At 37.6% G+C, this 22065-nt stretch overlaps 1 protein-coding gene and 1 long non-coding RNA gene across 2 annotated transcripts in view; one reads left to right on the top strand and one right to left on the bottom strand.

Moving 5' to 3' along the window:
- Window positions 1-9719, bottom strand: part of creb3l1 (cAMP responsive element binding protein 3-like 1) — a 38687-nt gene extending 28968 nt beyond the window's left edge. Inside the window, exon 1 of the mRNA XM_027133071.2 lies at window positions 9252-9719. Coding sequence (XP_026988872.1) covers window positions 9252-9353 — 102 coding nt within the window. The 5' untranslated portion in view covers window positions 9354-9719. The remainder of the gene's footprint in view (window positions 1-9251) is intronic.
- Window positions 9720-9798: 79 nt separating this feature from the next.
- Window positions 9799-11586, top strand: LOC113634251. The gene is made up of 2 exons (XR_003438467.2): window positions 9799-9954; window positions 10057-11586. It is a non-coding gene; the product is annotated as an uncharacterized LOC113634251 (long non-coding RNA).
- Window positions 11587-22065: the final 10479 nt, after the last annotated feature.

Below are 22065 nucleotides of genomic sequence, written 5' to 3'. Positions count from 1 at the left end.
GGTCATTTTGTCCTGGCATGCGCTACAATGAAGGAAAGTCATTAACTTGGCTTTGCATGAAGACTCCAGCTTATGTGTTGGAAAGATGAAAGGTGAAAATATTTTCACAGATTCTAGTGTGAGGGTTTTCAAAGGGGGATCCATGAACATCCAACGGCTCTGCATTATTATTATTATTATTATTATTATTATTATTATTATTATTATTATTATTATTATTATTGTTGTTGTTGTTGTTTGTCAATGCAGTAATGGTAGAAATCACTATGAACTACTGTTAATTAAAATAACAATAACCTTTATATAGCAATCTTTATTATTTTCCTTAATCATTCATTATCATATTTATGTAGAAATTCCTAGAAGATAAAAAACCAATAAAAATAAATAAAAATACATATATATGGACTGCATCCATTTGTCTAATAGGGCATAATATTTGATGATGAATAGATATAATCCAATTGCATTGTGCTGTGATCATAAGGAGAGACTATCCCAACTCTTAGTAATAATTAGAAAGAAGAGCAGGATGTACTGCACATGCGCAGTGGCACATTTCGCAGCAGCTTTCCAGGTGCCGGCGAATGACTTTACTCAGCCACGCCCCCCGACACGCATCGCGTTCCATTGGATGGTTTCTACTCGTGGCGGCGCTCCAGCCAATCGGAGCACGTTATGTAAATAAGGCAGGCGTCCGTGCGTCTTTTTGGAGAAGGGGCTCAGGGCGCGCATGGAGGAGCGCGACGTAAAGGGAAAAACAAAAGAGCCGATAACAGCGTGGAAACGTGTGTGTGTGTGTGTGTGTGTGTGTGTGTGTGAGAGAGAGAGAGAGAGAGAGAGAGAGAGAGAGAGAGAGTGTGTGTGTGTGTGGAAAAAACTACACTTTATACTGCAGGCACAACTCGTTCTGAGTTAATGAGTCACACAAAAGTGGAAACTTGAGAAAGGAAAGACCAAGATGGAGAGAGAGAATTTCATCAAGAGTTAAAACTCTAATATAATCATCTGGTTATGTACAAAATGTAGATGCTATAACATATGCAGCTGTACTCATTTATCATGAGATAAATTATTAAAGAACCCCCTTACACACACACAGAGAGAGAGAGACACACACACACACATACAGTCACACACACGCACATACAGCCACGATTAGACACACACATATACAAACACACACTGATCTTGTTTTAGGAATGCTGTCACAATGTATTAAAAATACTCTCTTAAGTTCACACTGTTCATTCCAGACTCACACATCTGCTCTTTTAATGGCAGCTCATATTCTACAAGTCATGTTACTCCTGGCAGAGTAACAGTCCCAGCTGAAACAGATCAGATGCCAGATCTTATAGTTCACAGCAGCTGAGATAGATCAGACTCGCTGTCAGAGCCCAAGCTCACTCAGAGTAATATCTGATCATCATGCAGTCATACTTATTAACTGCAGACACAAGAGAGAAACGCAGAGGTGTAAAGTGTGCACAGAGTCAACAGGTGAGCATTAGTGTATTCTACTATTTATTTTCACTCACAGTCAGATCCACATTTATTCTGTATCCTGGCTCTCCCTTCTGAAGTGGTGCTGTACCTCCCAGTCTCTCTCTCTCTCTCTCTCTCTCTCTCTCTCTCTCTCTCTCTCTCTCTCTCTCTCTCTCTCTCTCTCTCTGTCTGTCTGTCTGTCTGTCTGTCTGTCTCTCTCTCTCTGTCTGTCTGTCTGTCTGTCTCTCTCTCTCTCTCTCTCTCTCTCTCTCTCTCTCTCTCTCTCTCTCTCTCTCTCTCTCTCCACTCCTCCTCTGTCTCTTCCTACTCCTTCTCCTGCTGCTGGTTTTCTAATTCCAACTTTAGATCACTCTTACTTCTGCCATCAGGCACAGAGGCTAGGCAAGGGAACCACAACCACAGCAGACAGTTATTGAGGGGAACAGTAAGACGTCATGGACTACTGTTTCCCTTCCCCCATCCAGCAAGCACGGAGGGCCCACACCATCCTCCATGGTTTCTGCCTGGTTTTTCACTCCTATACAGATTTGCAGTGGTGCAACGAAACCTTCTGACATAATGCATACTGATGCAAAATGTTGATGATGTGCATTGTGGAATTATTTCAGTTAACATTCTATATAGAAGGCACATTTCCGGTTTAAATGCCACTTCAGGTGCAGCTACAGAGCTCATTATGTTTCAATTACTTATTTTCCTTTTATTTTTTAGTTATTCAGTCAAATTTGGGGGAGAATTTATACATTCATTTGTGTTAAAATATAAAATCATTATTCATTCAAAAATGCATATTGACTTTGCATTGTTTCATATCCAGAATAAACAAGTCTTTCCAAAAGTCTGTTCAAAATAGAAATGAATTATGAATCGAGTCGAATTGTGACCGGAGTGTATCGTTACACTCCTACAGACATTATTTTTTAATCACAAATTAAATGTTATTTCCTGTGGGCCTCTGAATCCTCAGACCTTTTTCTGCTACCGTGCTTCCTCTTCCCTCTACATATTAGGGGCCTTTAATTTTGCATAAATAGATTCTATAGAACAGAAGCCAAATAAATGCCTGAAACAAACTAGCCACTAATCCGTCTAATCCATCTAACGTCAGTCGATATTGGAGATAGCATTATCCAAAGCAGCATACGTTTAGCTAATTTTTTTATAAAAATGACCAGCCGAGCTCTGCAGTCCTGGGATGTGAACTCATGACCTCGCGATCAAGAGTCACCTGCCACATAAATGTCAAAATACATTCCCTCAGTGCCTATAATATACATTTCATAGATATTTCCAGTGTAGAACGTATGCTTGTAAGGTACCGTTTGTATGCATGGAAAAACAGAGAGAACCCATATGTAAATAATCTCAAGGACTTTTGCAAACATTGGCACTTGTCTACAGTGTTTACTCTCAGCCCGAAAAAGGAACAGGTTGTGGGGGTATAGGGTGAAACTGGGGAAGGTTCAAGAGCTCAAATGCTTTTAATTGTGAGGGCAAAAATGACAAATCTACTCTGCACATTCCTAAACTAAACATGACCGATTGCTTGGGATGCCATTCGACAGAATCCAAATCCTCAACCCTAGCGTGCTGGAAGCCTGCACCATCCTACCAGTGTGCTCCAGTTTCATCTTCTCCCCTGAAGTGTTTGGACAAGAATACAGTCTGAACATGGGGGATGGTATTTATGTGTGTGTCTGGTATATATTTGTATCTGATTTAACCAAACCATACATCAGTGTCACGTCTTGCAGTGTGTGTCTTTAATTCAAGTGGCATGTGGAACAGCTAAAACCCAACAATATCTATAAGTCAGTAAAATTACACTGTTATTAACCCTAGCAGCAGGAAATGTCTCTGTGATTTAGGTTTAGTAGAAGGTTAGGATGCACTGTTAGGGCTTCCAGGGCTACGATTGGCAGATTCTACAATAGCATTGTTTAGCGTTTTTCTTCAGAATGAACATTTGAATCATTTTCTAACACTAATTTAAGAGAAGATATAAGAATCGAATATTCTATAAGATCTATTTCCCTACGGCATTTTGCTCTTAAATGTTCAACAGATTTGTAACTAATGCTTCTGATGGGTTTCTTTAAATGACTGAATTAGCAAATACACCAAATGTGGTTAGCTAGCTTAATGGTAATGAGGACAAAATGGACTTTCTAACAATAAAAGTATTATTTCTTTAACATGAATCATTTATTTGCAGTCTATAATTTGGGTCAAGTGTAAAGTTATTCAGCCAGGATCGCATTATCACTGAAACACGATAAGAGATTGAGATAAAAACATGATTTTCTCATTTTCCATAATGTTTAGGAAGTTTCAATGATTTTTCAAATATTCCATATATTTCTATATATAGCTTATATATTTATGTACTGTACTAGACTACTAGACCATCCCAAGTTCATTAGTGTTAGCTGTACTTGATGAGTTTATTGGAATTTGAGACCTTTTTATTTTACCCATAGCCTTCGATTTAAAGGCATTTATAAACCACATGAACTTTCAAGAACGTCTTGGGTCAAAGGTATTGGTAAATTTAGCTGTAAATCTTTGTAATTAGTTCTTCGTGGGATGCCGCTCCTTTTTTCAGAGCAAATAATTGATAGTTCTGCGTAACCGATGTAGTCAGCTGAGCTTAAAATAAACGCAGTGTTAAGTGGCTCTTCGCGCATACCACAAAACCTTCAAGCCAAATGAAAGGAACCAAAATAACCTTACATTGTATTTTTCAGCACTCAAAAGTTTTATACACTGTTATAAGATCAGCTTTGGGAGGACTTCCTAAAGTTCCATTGTTCATTCTATTGTAAGAGTGTAGAAATGAATTACTGCAAAGGGAGACGTTGATGATAAGTCTTGCTTTTGTTAATCGTAACCAATCCAGAAGGAATCTGAAGGCATTTCAAGAATGTGAAATATTGCAGTTGCAGTGAATTGCACTGAGCTACGGCATCTTCGTCTACACCTCTCTAGTGTTTCTTCGTGACCTCTAGCTTCTCGGAGCCTCGGGAACAGGAGGAGTCCAGACATGACACCGATCTCTCCTCTTTCAGCTGGAGCAGCTGCAGATGCTGCAGAGGAATGAATAGAGGCAAGCGCACTGAACGTCAAGTAACTGAGACCGTATCTGCCCAAACCAGCTGGGAACATGTAGAACTGATCTATCTGATCTCAAATCTACCTGCAAGCATTGTGTTGGGCGTTCCTCCCAATCCAAGAAAAAAGACAGCATGTAATAGGAAATGGGAGACTTGAATAAAAGCTGAATGCGTGATTGGGCTTTTCCCACCAAACCGCTTAGTATTCAAAGCAGTTTTGAGTCAAAGCAGATCAAGGCACCATTATCAAGATTTTTCCAACAAGAAAGCTTTTAAGAACGTGCAAAAACTTCACACACACACACACACACACACACACACACACACACACACACACACACACACACACACACATGCACACAGGTAACTAAGCTAAGCATCGAAACATGCTAGGGCCAGATTAATTTTTTAGTGCGTGTGTGTGAGAGAGAGAGGAAGAAGTTCACACCTCACTCTGCCTATCAGTAATGCAGTCAAGAGATATGCATATTTAACCTTTTGACAGCGAACTCTGTGACGTCATCATGCAGGAGAAAGGTTACAAACATGGCTGCTTCCACTGCTGAGGTCATGCGCTAATCATCATCATTGTTACATAGCTTGAATATTTTCAACCCTACGGTGGCAGTTAAGGTTATTATTGTGTTCAGAGACATAAATACTGTAATGTCTTATAGGTGGCTAGTACAGAGGCTGTGAAATTGAGTAAGTAAGTCTGTCTGCAGACGAAAAGAAAGTTGAGAGTACTGAAGATGGCTCTCTCTCATCATCTTTCCTTCTCGCTCTTGCTTGCTTTGTATATATTGGAAATTATCGAACTATTCAAAGCCCTCTTCTTACCCTCTTCCACATCTCTCTCCTCCCTTTAAGATGATCATCTTTTCCATCGTCCCTGCTTTTCTTCTTCCTTCTCTCTGTCACTCCCAAATTCCCTGAATCCCCAAAGCACGGTCGGATCCCAAATCTCAAGTGACGAAGAATGAAATTCTGTATTTAATCATTATTAATACCAAAAAACCCCCCACATAAATCTGATAAATCTGTGCCTATAAAATTATAAAAGCCTATAAAAGCCTATAAAATTTTAACAATGTAAAGGACAGAGAGTTGTTAAACTTCTTGTAAGATTTGGACAATTTCTTGGTCAATGACAGCAAATCAGTACAAATCAAAACAAATACATGTCCCATGTGGTGTTGGAGTAATAAATGTTAAGATGTGAGAGTATGAAAAGGTTCTCATACCATCAAGCCATCATGACTATAAAAACAGAGCTATATGAACACACCTAATGGCTCTCAACTGTTCAGGACAGGTGAGACTCGCCTGACCTGTAAGTGCTACTACCGAGATTTATTAAAGCCTTTCAGTCACGCTTAGCAATACATACTCCAGACTCGTGTGGAACAAAGGCTTTCATCATACAATATGCAAAAAAAGAAGTCGCTGCGTCATTTGTGTGTCACATTTCTATGGCCTGACAGAGATGTGCGTCAGAGATGAAAAAAATAACCCAAACATACTGCTATATTTCTCAACACAGTTCAGGACAACTCCTGGTCTCATTCTACTGATCCTGCTTTTAATACGATGATGATTTTTAAAAGAACAGTATCGTTTAGATTAGATTAGATTAAATTTAGATTTAGACCAGTCCATAGTGCTCTTCATTCTGATTGGTCATAAAGTGTTGATTCATTCCCTATAAAGGCAGCTGTGCATTAGTTCTGATCACCGGTTCATTTTAATACGTTATTGTTTCTATAGTAACCGGGGCATGTATGGGAATTCATTAATAAATGGATTAAATTAATAAAATTATTATTGAACAAAGAAAAAGGCAGAACCTGTGATAGTTTTGTGTAAGGAGATCTCTGTGCTTTGTAATGTTTACGTGAATTAACTAAAAGATGAAAAAAAGGACGTGGGTGTCTGTGGGTGCTGCTATAATGTAAGTGATAACAGGTAACAACTCATTTCGAGGACGTTCCACAATATTAACATGCCACCCTTTAAAAATTTGTTTTTGTTTTCTGTGGAAGGAGTTGAATAAAACACTCAAGTGTGTGCTGTTAGAAATAGTAACTTCGCTCATTTAATACTTTGGCTAATGCTAGTTCATTCTGAGATATGTTCCTACATCCTAGATCTTTTTTTTTGTATCTCTCATCCTGTATAAATAAATATGTCTCTATTAAAGGAAGCACACACATAAATACACAGAGACAGGAATTTGACAGTTATATCCAGTTAGACAGGCATTACATTTTTGGATAATGCAATAGCACTGCAAATAAATATATATTTTGTTGAATCTCAAAATGCTGATGAATTAACCCCGAATGCAAAAAAAGTGTTAGGTATTTCAATATAAACGCCGTCTTTCTGCTCAACTGCAACAAAGTCCTGCAGGACCTTAAACAAACAGTAGACTTCCACCCATAAACATGAGCCTTGCAATTACCCTAAACTTAGGGTCTACACACACAGACACATAGACACACACATACACTCACACACACAACCACAGAGTGGAGGAATTCCTGGTTATAAATAAATCTCTGAAATGACCCACCTACACTTATACCCCATAATGGCAGAGTAAAACAAATGCACTCTATTATCTATGCCTGAGGGTGTGGGGTGTGTGTTTGTGTGTGTGTGTGTGTGTGTGTGTGTGTGTGTGTGTGTGTGTGTGTGTGTGTGTGTGTGTGTGTGTGTGTGTGTGTGTGTGTGTGTGTGTGGAGATTGGGGCTACTGAGTGCTGCTTCTTCCCTGAAGGAACAAAGTGAGCCATTCATTGAACCTGTCAGGGCAAGAATCTCACATACTCACCTCAGAGCAGAGCAGAGCAGAGTGACACACAGAGCACTCATACATACATAACTATATTGCTTTCCATCTCTCTCTAGCACATACACACACATTCATCTGATAACTTCACACTATCGGTACCATCTACTCTCTCTTATCTCTTGCTGTGTGTATTTTTTCTCTCTCTCAGCATTATTTCAGCTAGGATGTGACTGCACAGCTGCAGCTAAGCACTAGACATCTGGACTGAATTCTTTGTAGACATAATCAAACACACACACACACACATACACACACACACACACACACACACACACACACACACCTCCAGCCGAGTCAACCTGCACTGTCAAATACACACCGAATACAAGACTCTAAATTTGGAATTAGTAGCACTCAGTAGGCTGCTTGTCTGTGGATGTCGTACTGCAGGCTGTATGCTGTTTTGTTTTAGTGACATGATATTCATCGGCTTATATGAAGAAAAAAAAAAGGTCAAAGACTAAATAAAGGCTGTCTGGTCTTGCCTGGGTGCCTATACTCAAGCATGCACTGTTTAGGACCAGATCAAGCTGTGGAGGAAGTGGGGGGTGTCCTAATGAATCACACACAGATGATACCCTATTCCTCTAGTGAAATACTCCGACTCCTCGGCACTCCAATTCTATTTTATGCCACCAGCTTCACCCTGACCGCACAACAGAGGTAATTTCTGCGTCCGTGTCTCACTTTCTGCTGTAGATAGTCCTACATATTCAAGATCTGCACTTTCATAAAAAATTGACTCACCCTAACTTCAGTGGATAACCTCACCTGGGTAGGTTAAGACCTTTAAGTCTGTGACCCTCACACTGAACAGATTATGTAGGCTGCCACTGCTGGGCCCCTGAGCAAGGCCCTTAACTCTCATTTACATAAAACGTGATTAAATGTAAGTCTCTCTGGATATGTGAGTATGAAAACACAGAAAATGATTGTCTAAGCTCAGAACTCAGAAAACAATGTTGCAAGTTTGGAGCAATTTACACAACTAAAGCTATTTTTTAAAAATATTCAAGGGATAAAATTAGCATTAGTACATTTCTTACCATTCCTTGCATCAAAAATCTCTGTTTTGTTTGTTTTTATATGATCATGAGATTAGTTTGGATTGAAAATAATAGACTAACAACAAGGCATGAAAAACAAGTATACTATTAATAGAATAATAATAATTGATAATATTGATATTTGAAATATTTCTAATTTAATATAACACAACAAGTCTTTCTGTGTGTAACTTCTGATCCCAGGTAAAAACTGGTGCAGCTCCTGTTTAACACCTGGGACCAGACAGCAGGCTCTGATCCCAGGTGTTAAACAGGAGCTGCACCAGCCGGATACAAGAACCAGGATCTAGGCTTCCTGGGGGCGTGGCGTGTTAAGTACACAAACCACATAATCTCCGCCCACTCCATCTAAAGCCCCGCCCACTCGTGCTGGACTAAAACGCTTCCTCTCTCCCAGCTGTGCAAACTTCACAGCTGGATAACTTTCCACTTCTTCTTTAGACTTTTTTTTGTTGACTTCATTTGCAAACATACAAGTAAATCACATAAGACCACCAAGACACCAAGTCTAGAGATATTTAGTGGACATCTGTGTAGAATTGAATAGGAGTTCATTCTAAAGATACTACTACTACTACTACTACTACTACTACTACTACTACTAATAATAATAATAATAATAATAATAATAATAATGATAATAATAGGTTTGGTCTTTGTGTCGTTTATAGATAAAGAGATGAATGTGAGCAGAATAAACACTTACTACATTAGTGAGAAAGTCAGACTCGTTCAGGTCCTCCAGGTCCAACAGGTTGGGATTTGGGAAAAGTTTGTCCGAGGTGAAACTGTCCAATATGGTGTCCATACTGGTGATGAGCAGAACTCTTAATCTGATGAATAACTTTCAATTCTCAAATGGGTAAAAAATGCAGGATCTAAAATCTAAAATCTAAAACAAAATAAAGCAGATGGCAGCCCTTCTGCAGCCTGAGTGAGATGGTCGCACAGGATGGGTCATGGATCTGTGATGTCTCTCTCCTTCCGAGGCGGAATCACTTCTGATCGATTCACTCTGTTCGGTTCAGTTTGAGTGAATTAAAGAGAGTCGTGTGCGCGTGTATCTTACTAAATGTCTCATTCATCAGCGCTGTCCCTGAGGAGGCACATAGCTCATGAATATTCTAATAAGCCCCGCCCCATTCTCTACTTTTTTTTAAACGCGCTCGGTTTACTCTCTCTCTCTCTCTCTCTCTCTCTCTCTCTCTCTCTCTCTCTCTCTCTCTCTCTCTCTCTCTCCCGTCTTAAAGTGACAGTACCGGTCATTTACCAGTAAAGTGGCTCATAATCTGGAAAAATTATATTCGATTCTAAAGGAAAGATCTTAAATCGATTCAGAACGTGAAATATCTTTCTCTTTCGTATTTGGTAATGTTGAATCAGTCATCTTTAGGAACTGCTTCATCCTGGTGAGAGTCACAGTGGAATTACAATAATTAAAGTAAATTACAGATGAAAAATATTAACTCAGAATATTTTCATTCACGTCATTCATTATTGGGGAACTGGAGAACTGGAGAACCAGGTGAGTCGCCTGTTGATGTGATGACCAAAGCAGCGAGCGGTAGAGCAGTGATGGGAAGAGTAAACATCACAGAACACCAGTCACACACCGATTCACACTTAGAAGCCATTTAATTTGTCCATAACGTATCCACTATAATCAACCTAACTCAGGAGCGTGCAATCTTATCCACAAAGGGCCAAAGAGGGTGCAGGTTCTCATTAAGATCACGCATTCTTGCAAATATTATGAACAGCAGATATGTTAATCCCTTTCCACTGCTTCTCTCTTTCTACCCATCCCGAGGCATCCAGAAATTCTAACAGCTCCGATCATCTTCCGTGCCATGAAGATTTTGGACCTCCACTGAGATGAGGCTGACTGAGAATCCTGAGGCATCTAGAGATCCTACCAGCTCCAGTTAGACTCTGTGATACTATAGAGATGTGAACTCCATGTGGTCTTTTGCATCTATACATTTGTCAGACTATATATTTATAAATCACACCCTCCAGTGTCACCCATATGAGGATGAGGTTCCCCTTTGAGTCTGGTTCCTCTCAAGGTTTCTTCCTTTACCATCTAAGGGAGTTTTTCCTTGCCACTGCTGCCTGAGTCACCTCAGACTTGCTCATTGGGGATAAATACAAAACACATCAGGAACTAAATATATCTAATATTAATCTTGAATTTTGTATTTTAATAATCTTTATATTAATCTTTATTATAACATTTTGTTTAATGTTTATGTTCTGTAAAGCTGCTTTGAGACAATGTCAATTGTAAAAAGAGCTATACAAATAAACTTGAATTGAATTGAATTGAATTGGGACATGCCTGATTCCACCTGTTTAATCAGTTGGTCCCGGCTTTCAATAGACTCATGTGTGGCTTCTTCTTGTTTGGAATGAAAACCTGCACCCACAAAGGCACTTTATGGATAAAATCAGACACCCCCGAACTAGCTGCATATTTTTGGCCAGTGAGAGGAAACTGGAGAACCCAGAGGAAATCCACATAATTCTGGGAGCTACAGTAGAGAGTCCTCCAGGCAATGACATGGTGCATCTTGACTTCAGACACAAAACAAAAACAAGGAACTCACAGGGGAATTACTTGTATGTAGATCAGAGGTGTCTAAATCTTATCCAGGAAGGGTCTGTGTGGCTGCAGGTTTTCATTTCAACCAAGCAGAAGCCACACCTGAGTCTATTGAAAACCAAGATCTGATTAAACAATTTGAAAATATTATAGGCATTCTGAATTACTATTTTTAATCTGTAATTTACTTTAACATTTACCATAATTTTTGTAATATTGTTGTGTCTTGTGTCTACTATTGGGGCAATATCAAAATATTAACCACTTCCCATCATGTTCGGGAAATTTGGATTATTTCCTGTTTAACATGTGACTTATTTTTCACTGGAATGTGTTCAGCTAGCAGGGTTGTCGTAAAGGACACTATAGCCGTGCTTATAATGTCTTTGAAATTTGTATGGATATATTTGTTAATAAAATATCAGTGTGTCACAAATAGCATCTCAGTCTCACACCTTTTTTTTAAAACTAAAATTTCTTAAATTCTTTATTTTATTTTTTTTAAATATCTATGCATATTGTTATAGTATTAATACTAGTGTCTGTACACTGATGGGGATTTGCTGACATTAATGTTACTTATTTAGCAAGATCCCACTGACACTTTAGTACACACACAAGAAAATAAACATAAGCATAGAATATATCCTGCTTGTTGCTGGTGCCATGACTGGTTGCCATGACTGGAACATTCCCCGTTCTTCCATTATACTGGTTTTTACAAAGCACCAGCTGCTTGTGCTGAGGTTTGTACAGTATGTTGTCTCGTGTTCATGTGGGTTGGGGAGTTAAAGAGGTCATGCATGGTACCCTGCGATCTACGATGGAATGGCAATGTATCCAGCATTCTCAGGTTAGACTTAACAGCCATCAGGATATGTTGAGAACAAGGAATGAAGACATGATACTTAGTCCTGAACTGTTTGGGGGGGAAAAAAGTAACACTGACAGTGGTTTACTAAAGTTGTTCTTTACAAGAAACTCCTCATCATTATATCGTTACCAAGAAACATTAGATTTGTACTATCTTTCAGAACATAGCCTCCTAACATAACATTCTGTATGAACTGCATACACACACTTGTGCTATCTTTGTTATGAAGACATTAATTAGTTTGTGAAATAAGGCAAATAAGTAAATAAAAGTACACATGAATTACCATCATCAGTCTTATTGCACTACATTGTTGGTTCAGGTCTCTTTCCCAGTCGGTGGTCCAGATTACAGGGACCCAGACTCCCAGACTGCATCCTATTCCACTCTGGCATTTACACTGCTAAGATCCAGGTGTGACTCTGTTATTGCGTTTTAAAACCTATATTAACTGCAACCTTAACACAACACTCACATGCTTCTCACACACTGGGGTATGGGAAAACGTCTCGTAGTATCTAGCCATGACATGCACTGCTGGTTAAATGTCTGTGAATGATAATAAATATTTCATAATGCTTTCAGTGAATTTTTAATCATGTTAAAGCCAACACACTTATATAAAAAAACGAAGGAAAATGTTAGTTTAAAAAGAACACTTTTAGCAGCTACTGTACACACCGACCGCACACACGTTCTTTATATGATCAGTCAGCGTTTCCAAGACATCTTTGAGGTTTGTGGAAATGGTTAGTTCTCTCTTTTGATCCAACTTTATCTTTAGCATCTTGACTGGGTTAAGGTTAGTCAGGCCATTATATTACTGCTACAAGTGAGAAATAAAATACACCACTCCCATTAAGATTATTTTGTCCATAGCAATTTGCCTGTAAATCGTTTTTTATTAATGAAATAGATACATAATGTTTATAGTTACACGTTACTTCCTGTTAACTCTTATGTTATAACTGCTATAAACTGTGGTCAGCAGTCTCTTTTTTCCACTCTCTTAATAAGACAATAAGGTAGAAAATCCTCTGTCTCAAACACTCTCCTGTGTCCAGAAAAACTACTGACACTTAAGAAAGAGACATTTGTCAAAGAATCAAACATTACAGCACTGTGAAATTCCTTTCTTCACATATCCCAGCTTGTTAAGAAGCTGAGGTCAGAGTACAGGGTCAGCCATGATACAACACTTCTGGAACAGAAAGGATTAAGGGCCTTGCTCAAGGGCCCAACAGTGGCAGCAGACTGGTGCTTGAACCCCTGACCTTCTGATTACTAACCCGGAGCTTTGATTATTGAGCCACCATTGTCCTACGAGCCAACAGACTTAACCTCTGGGCAGCTTGGATTACCAGCAAACGCCACTGGTCCAATCTATCTATCTTCATTTAAGTTGCCATGTTGTTACATTAAGCATAAAAGAAGGTTGTTTAATGAAGGTAAATGCCAATGTAATGCATTGTGAATTCAAAACATGTTCTACATCTATTCATTTATTGAATTGATTCAGCTCCCCAAGTCAATTCATAACCCATTGTTTCAGATAAAGAGATAACCCCTGTTTTACTGAGTCTGTTGGAAATCACTGCAGCACACAGAGATAATGGAGCGCAGTTTCCCACTGCTTTTAGAGTAAAGGTTTCCGGCAAACGTGATACGAGGAAATGCTCTCAATTTTCTTTCCTTCTACTCATAGTCAAAAGAAAGAACTCTCATGTGTAAATAATCTCAGAAGAATAGAGCAATGCATAATGGTAGTCTTTATATTACCTGGCAGTATAATGGAAGGTGTATATGAAATACAGTTTCGTGTTTTAATTGCTTTATTTGATCTGGATGATTATGTGAGCCAAATCTCTGAAATCCTTGGCATAGGTCTTGAGTTTAAGTCTAAATATATGATTCCCAATGAGTCTCAATGGGTAGTCATGTTATTCCCTGTCTCAATATGTGTTGTTATGCAAGTTTGATGGTTTCCTATTAGGATTTCATTTGGTTACTTGGCTGTGGTTATTTGACTGTGGTTATAGGCTGTGGTTTTAATGGCAATTCAGGTTGTAAGTAAAACAGGAAAGATTTGATATTTTAATTCATAACTAACGACATGTAACTGGCAAATATTCTATTAATATACAACAATAACACCATAAATACTGTATATCCTGGATGTGTAACTGAATGAACAAGTTTAATCCATTTCCCAACAGGAAGTGAAACCTGATTATATTTCTTTCGCTCAGTATAGAAATAAAACCAGCAACTAGCATTTAATCCACCTCAATTTATTGCATAACACTCCACTCTAAAATCTGGTGACTATGATGGTCATAGCATAAGATTTACATCATTTTCATCCCTATTAAATCATTCAGTGAGCCCTTGTGCTTTGCCACTACCATCAGGATAGATTAATGAGATCATTCAGAAGAACTCTCTATTGATTTGCAGTGTGCTGCAAATAAATCCCCCCCCCCCCCCCCAGCATAACAGACCCACCGATCTTTCCTTTGTTTTCTTATCCATCTGTACTTATGCATTTCACCCCAGTGTAGCACTACTTTTTACAAACCACTAAAATTAGATTTGCAGTCTGGTTTTTATTTTGGTGTTATTACGTTTTTTCATGGTTCCTCAGACGAAATCAAACTTCATTGTTTTGTCTGCAGGGATAGTTTTCCCCAAAAGAGCATTAAAAAAAATAGAGAAAATCTTCTAAGAAATTGTTCAGTCTGTAGGAAGAGAAGAAGCCTGAGTAAAGTGGTTGGCTAAGTGTGAGCTTGCCTTAACTAATACTTTGTTAAAACTCCATTTTTAAATACAGCTCTTAGTCTTTTCTGTGTATAGAGTCTACCACCATAGCACATCTTAATTTGCAAATTGTTTCCACTCTTGCCTGCAAAAATGCAGGAATGGGAATCTCCTGTGCTCAGCTTTCTTCAAATCATTCCACAGATTTTTGTTAGGATTTAGAAGTGAGCTCTGACTGGACCATTCTAAAACATTGATCTTCTTCTTCTGAATCCTTTCCTTTGTTGACTTAAATTTTTTTGCTTTAGGTCTTTATTGTGCTAAGTGCTGACATTCTCCTTTATCTTATGCTGTCTCACTGAGCCCTGCACATTATGTGCCAAAATAATATTTGGTGTTTAATCTGTCCATGATTTCCTCTATCCTCTCTAGAGCGGTTCCAGTTAAGGAGACGCAGATGCATTGCCTGATGCCACCACCACCATGTTTTGCTGTGGTTATGGTGTTCTTTGGGTGATACGTTGTCTTGTTTTGGATCAAAAATATATTTTAGATTAATGCCTAAACTATCTGCCTAGGTTTCATTAGACCAAGAAAAGTTTGGCACATGCTTTAAGGTTTTTTAAGTAGGCTTAGATGAGAGAGTTTTTCGGCTAAATACCCTCTGACCCTACGCCCAGACGTGAAATATATGAGAGATTATTGCCACATGCAGAAAGTGACTTGATTAGACATCCCTGCACCTCCTGTAAAGTTACCATAGATCTCTTTTAGTTAGTTCCTTAATTTTTAAAGGAATGTCTTGTTTTTAGAAATGACTATATGTTGCCCAATATTTTTGAGAGTCTACTGTATCTGCTGTATATCGAATGCTCTTTATACTATTAGTAGTAGCTGTATCACATGCTAAGCTTCATGTTTAGTTTCCAAGATTCCTTGAGGAAGTCACAGTAACCTTTACTGAAACTTTATTTATTTTGCCTCCAGAAGAACCAGATACCAATACAGTCCGTTACAGAGTAGTTCCATGAATATTTTTGGTGGACAGTTCATGCAAAAAGACAGGACAGCTTGTATGAGATGTCTTGCATGATTTCACTGGTGTTTTATTTAATCATAAAGAAACAGTGAATACCTAAATGGCCATCTACATGCAGTAAATGACTTTACATATATACAAAATATTTATAGATTGGTCTATTTTGCAATGGACTAGTTGGTATTTACAGGATTGTGTGTTCGTATTATTAAAAACCAGCAGGTCCTATTTCATAGTCAAGATGCAGACTGACGTCAAAGAGCATGCAGGCTCCATTTAAACCATGCCTCCTACCATCTCTCTATCCCCCCATCATATGCCTCTCTGTTACTCTCCATTGCTACTGCGGTTGTCATGGTGATGCTCACACCTGGCTGATTTAACGTGCACTCTCTAACTCCTGTCCCCGAGGCTTTTACGGCTGTGTAAGCCCTGCTTCCGTCCATCCTGTACTCATAAACACACATCACAGAGTGGTTAAAAAGCTGTGAGGACAGAACCGTTAACATGCTGCTCAGACCAGGTCACACCAGTCAGTAGTGGATTAAAGCTCTCACTTGCTCAGAATAAACACAAATCAATAGAATTACATTCTTCTTTACATTGCTTAGCCATTGTCATCAGACAATGTGTATATGATTTTTAACCTCCTGTTCCTCAATGATTAAAATAAGGAAACTATTTTGCACAAAAGAAAATTCCCTGTGGCTAATTGAGCCTACAATGTTTATTGTGTCCTGCTGAATTGAACCATGCATTATAGCTCTTACTATTCCTAAATGGATGTTTATTTATTTTTAGATTATAAGTGATGATTGGAAATTCATCCCAGCTTACAGACCTTCTTTCTCTTGTCTTGAATATATACAGTAATAACGGCTGACAGCTTTCCATTGGCCAGAATAAATACACTGCTGTAAAAGACAAATGAGGTCAGAATAATGAGAGAGAAAGTATTCTATTGCTTTTCCATAGGAAAAAAAAATACATGGGCCTCATGACATTTAACTAATAAATGCTGAACCTGAACCATGAGAATGAGATAACAACGAGTGCTGTATTTATCATTAATTACAGTAAAAAGCACCTTTCTGCTGGAGAGAACGTCACAGGATTCAGAACAAACTGTGGTATCTGTGTATCATTTATATTTGTATAAGTTTGATCAGTTCTTTGGAGATCTTGTGGGGTGACATTATTTCTCATGCAACATCTATAGACCCCAAAAGCTAGGAAATTCATAAACATGGAGCTCAAAATGTGAAAATGCAGCACAACATTCTTAAATATGAGAATAAAAGGAATAACCTTTTACACAAGTTCACAAATAATGCATTTGATATAAAGATAACAAATGTATAACAGTCAAAAATTTAAGCCACAAAGCTTTGTTAAAAAATTTTCACTTGCTAGGTTTCCTTTTTTCCTTATGACCCACAGTCTCATCAATAGAAAAGTGGGAGCAATACGTTCAATATATATCAGCTGCTCAGCTTAAGATCTATCATATATTAACAGGCTAGATTTAATTGACTAGTGCATTTTAGAGATTTAAAATAGACATAAAGAGGTCTAGGTACAGTATTAATCTGAAATTTTGTAGTGTAAGTGCGTCACGTGTCTTGTTCACACTCCTCCAGTACATGCTTTTCCCCTGACTCTTCCCTCTTTCTTCAATATTCATAGCTAATTATAAACATTGTTGAATTTTCCCTCTAAGCACGCTCAGTGGCACTGTGTGAACACAGGTTAGACTGTAGTGCATAAGAGAAAGAAAGCAAGCTGAAGAGAACATAATTACAGACCACAACTTACACTTTGAATGGATTGTGATTGTAGTGTGTGTGTGTGTGTGTGTGTGTGTGTGTGTGTGTGTGTGTGTGTGTGTGTGTGTGTGTGTGTGTGTGTGTGTGTGTGTGTGTGTGTGTGACTTTTCAGTTTCTGTTGCTGAAATTCAGTTCCATTTCATTTGTATACTTCGTAGCAGGACATTTTCACAAAGCAGCTTTACAGAAATATATATAAATTCTAAATATAAATTTTAACTTTTGGAAGAGAAATAGAGAGAGAAATTCAAATGATTTATTTTTGGATTTAATGGTTTAAAAAAGGTGCATTTTGTGCAGAGTGCAAGCAGAGACTCGAATACTTTATAGCTCAATAGTAGTATCTTATAATCAATGCAAATGATTGGGAGCCAATATGATGGGGATAAAATAGTTGTTTGTGTTCATCATATCTTCAGTTTCATGATTGGACTCCAGTTGCTGCCTGCTGGACTTACTGGAGCTTGTTGATGCACCTACAGGAAGATCCTCTAAGGCATTAGACAGAACGGCATTAGGCATCCTGTAAGGTATTAGAATAATCCAACCTAGACATAACACAAGCATGATCTAGCTTTTTCTGAATTGTGCGGTGACATTATATTTCTTTTCAATTTCTCCTAGTGATGTTATCTACATGACCTTTGACTGGAGTCAATAATCACACTCAGGTCTTTTACTGCAGGACATGATGAAATAGAAAGACCATCAAGAGTTACTCTGTAATCAGAAAGCTTTCTTCTGGCTGCATGTGGTCTAGTATTAGCACTTCTGTCTGTCAGAATTAAGCAAGAGATCATTAATTCAATTCAATTCAAATTTATTTGTGTAGTGCTTTTTTACAATTAACATTGTCTCAAAGCAGCTTTACAGAACATAAGCATAGAACATGTTAATAAGCATCAACTGTATAATGAAATTTATACATTACTCAGCTTTGTTAAGCTTTTGGCTCTCTTCTGGCTTTGATGAAACATATAACTGAGTGTCATCAGCACAAAAGTAGATGCTAAAACCATGTTTGTAAATAATTTTACCCACATATAGCATATATAAAGAAAGAAAGTAGTGGGCCTAAAACAGAACCTTGCTGAACACCTAACTTTAGAATGCATTGAGAAGTCACAATTTACATCTACAAACTGATAATGACCAGACAAATAAGGAGAGAGTTCTTCCATTAACTCCAACAACATTTTCTCGTCTATCAGGTAGAATAGTTTGATCGTGGTGGCAAAAGCTGCAGTAAGGTCAATCAAGACAAACAAGGAGACACAAACCTGATCAGAGGCCAGTAAAAGGTCATTTACCACATTAACCAGCGCTGTCTGTGTGCTATGATGAGGCCTAAATGATACTGCTACATATATATGATACTGTACATGTACATATATGTATGAACATAACCGCTGTGCTACAACCATTTCTAGGATCTTAAATGAGAGGTTTGGTCATTGCTGCTACAGTACATATTGATGTTGTGTGTTTCTGTGATGGACTTGATCTTCTTTCTTGATTCTTAATTTTGCACCAGTATTAAAAAACATAATAATATTATATAGCTATTATTATATAGCTATTATGTTGGAGAGATACATTGATCTAGCAGCACTAAGACATTCTGTATGGCTCATGAGACTCTACATGCATTTTGAAATACTACCAGTTTAGTAATGGTATTTGTCATTCTAATTTTTAGTGGTCTGTTTTAAAGTGGTAAAGATCCAGACTAAGCAAATGTGACTATATTTCCTGGATTTATTTCAATATTTTTTATTAGATCAAGAGTGTGATAATCTTATCGAGTAGGACCTGGGACCTTCTGATTAACACATACTGAATCTAGAAAATGACACAAAGGCTTTGTAATGTTCAGATTGAAGCGTATTTATTCACTGTACATTTACAGAATTTGGCAGATTTCCTTATTCAGACCCAGAGTCGTTTTAAACAACTGAGCATTTAAGGGTTAATGGCCTTGCTCTGGGGCCCAGCAGTGGTAACTTGGTGGATGTGGGATTCAAAATCACAACCTTCCATTTGGTAATCCAACACCAAAACCACTATAACAACAATGCTATACAATATTACAAAATAACACAACTCTAGAACAAACGGAGTTAAGCAGATAGCACACAAAAATCAGAATCGTACCTTAGCAGAAGACCATATATTCAATATAAAAAGCTAAAGCACGACTCTCGGAACACGACTCTTTTGATTCAGTTTCTTTTTTATTTTGTGTAGAAGCGTATTGAGAAATATTCTACTATCTAAAGTACAACATTGAATGTTACAATTACCCCCAACTGAACAGAAAGACACACCAGACACAGCATTGAATTCCAGATAGGTGTCAATTATAACAATTACAAGCAAACCAAACAAAGTGTATTTAAGTGCATTGTCTCAGCTTGTGTTATTTGCTACACTTAGATACGGTACTATTTATCTAGAGAAACATGAAAGAACTCCAAAACCAAAATAGTGTTTGAGTCTCCTGTCTCTTGAATCAATGCTTTGGTGTAGTGTCGGTGGTTACAAAAATTGTCTGGCATTTTCATTGAAATTTTCTAGTTCAGTAACTCCAGTAACAGTGTTTCACTCTTATCTCCTGCTGATGTTCTTCCATTAATTCAGTTTAATTTATTTGTATAGAACTTTTAACAATGAAATAGAAATTTAAAATTTATTTTTATGCCTAATGAACAAGCCTGAGGCAACAGTGACAAGGAAATTCTCCCTGAGACGAAACCCTGAGAGGAACCAGACACTGCAGAGTGTGATTATAAATAATGTCCTTACTATAACTATATATCTAGTCAAGTGCAATGGTGCAACCAGGAGCATTTGAACAACTTATAAATCAGAGTAAATTCTGAAATCGTTATAGATTAAATACTTAAACAAATGAATCAACAACAAATCATTGATTCTGTAAACTCTTTGTGTTTTTCAGAAACTTTACACAGGGTTATATTTTGAGGAAGAGTATACCTAGAATATCTCAGATGTGTATTTTCTAAATGGAGTTATAAAGTAGATGTTTAAGAGAAACCTGAATCTTAGAAGCTTCACCCAAATGCCTAGAGTTCTTCAAGCAGTTAAGCCATTTTGAGGATTCGCCTATATTTACAAAAGTAGATGATTTATGTAACAGTAGACTCCCACAATGCTTTACAAGAGCTTTTACTTGCTTTCACTACTATTTCCTGCTCCTTTTTTTTCTATTTCTATCATTTCTTGTCTGCCTCTGTTCGTCTGATGGAAATTCCTCTCCTTCCATATTGTATTTTCAGTTTAACAGCAACATACTGTGTAGTGAACATGGTCAAACAGTCAGAGACGATCCTCCATTGCTAATAAACGCAGCTTTGTTTGATTCGGTTCTTTTTTGAAAGTGAGACAGTGCCGATAACCATCAGTGTGCTTCAATATTCCAATGGGAAGGATTGTGTGTGTTTGTGTGTCTAACTGTCTCTGTTACAGAGGAGAAAAGGGCATGATAACCTTCTGAGGGATGCTCTAGGTGTTGAAATGGCTTTTCAGATAGAGGACAAATGTTTGTTTTTTTTCCCTCTTTTTATTAATCTGGAGTGAGATGTTAAGCAAGAACATATGAGTTTATATGACGGTTTTGTGTCCACACACATTCGCCCATATAATGTATAATTTGATGGAAAATATATACTTGCCAAATTAATGCGTAATACTGTATATGCAATATTATGTAATAGAGTTTCACACAGCTTTAAAAAGAAATGCTTTCACCCCAAAATTTGTTGAATTTATGTTTCATTTTACTGTATAATCTGACTTTGACAGAAAGTACAAAGAATGTGAAAACATTAAGGTCTGTTTCCAATTGTAGTCAGTTGAAACTGTTTTATTTAACAGGTTACATTAACATTATGTCACCATTGAATGAATTGTATATAATAATCTAAGCATGATGGTTCCCTGATTGTTGTCAGATACTGTATGAAATAAATAGAGCTCCTCCATTTCAGACCTCCCAATGTATTCTGATAGACATGCCAAAGAGATCTTTCTACCACCTTTGCACTGTGAAGTAAGAGAATAACAAATCTGTAATTGTATGCATAATATGTTGCAACATAATGCTAAGTGCTAAATAGTTTGTGTCAGAATACAGATAAGAAGAGTTAAAGGGGAATTATCCATAATGAAAAGGAAGGAAATTTGGATACGTTAACTCTGAACCATCCTGAAAAGAGAAACGGGAAAATATTAATAGCTGAACTGATTAAGAGCTAAAGGCAAAACAAATAAACACATTAAACAGTTCTTCCAGGACAGATTCGAGCAAAATCATGCAGACATTCAGCCAAAGCTCTCTTCAGTTCACCTGCATAGAACACAAGTATAATAAAAGGTAATGGAAAATATGGATTTTCA

Source organism: Tachysurus fulvidraco, chromosome 1, assembly GCF_022655615.1.
Source record: "Tachysurus fulvidraco isolate hzauxx_2018 chromosome 1, HZAU_PFXX_2.0, whole genome shotgun sequence".
Classification (NCBI taxonomy): domain Eukaryota; kingdom Metazoa; phylum Chordata; class Actinopteri; order Siluriformes; family Bagridae; genus Tachysurus; species Tachysurus fulvidraco.
This window is presented reverse-complemented; position numbering and strand designations above follow the sequence as displayed.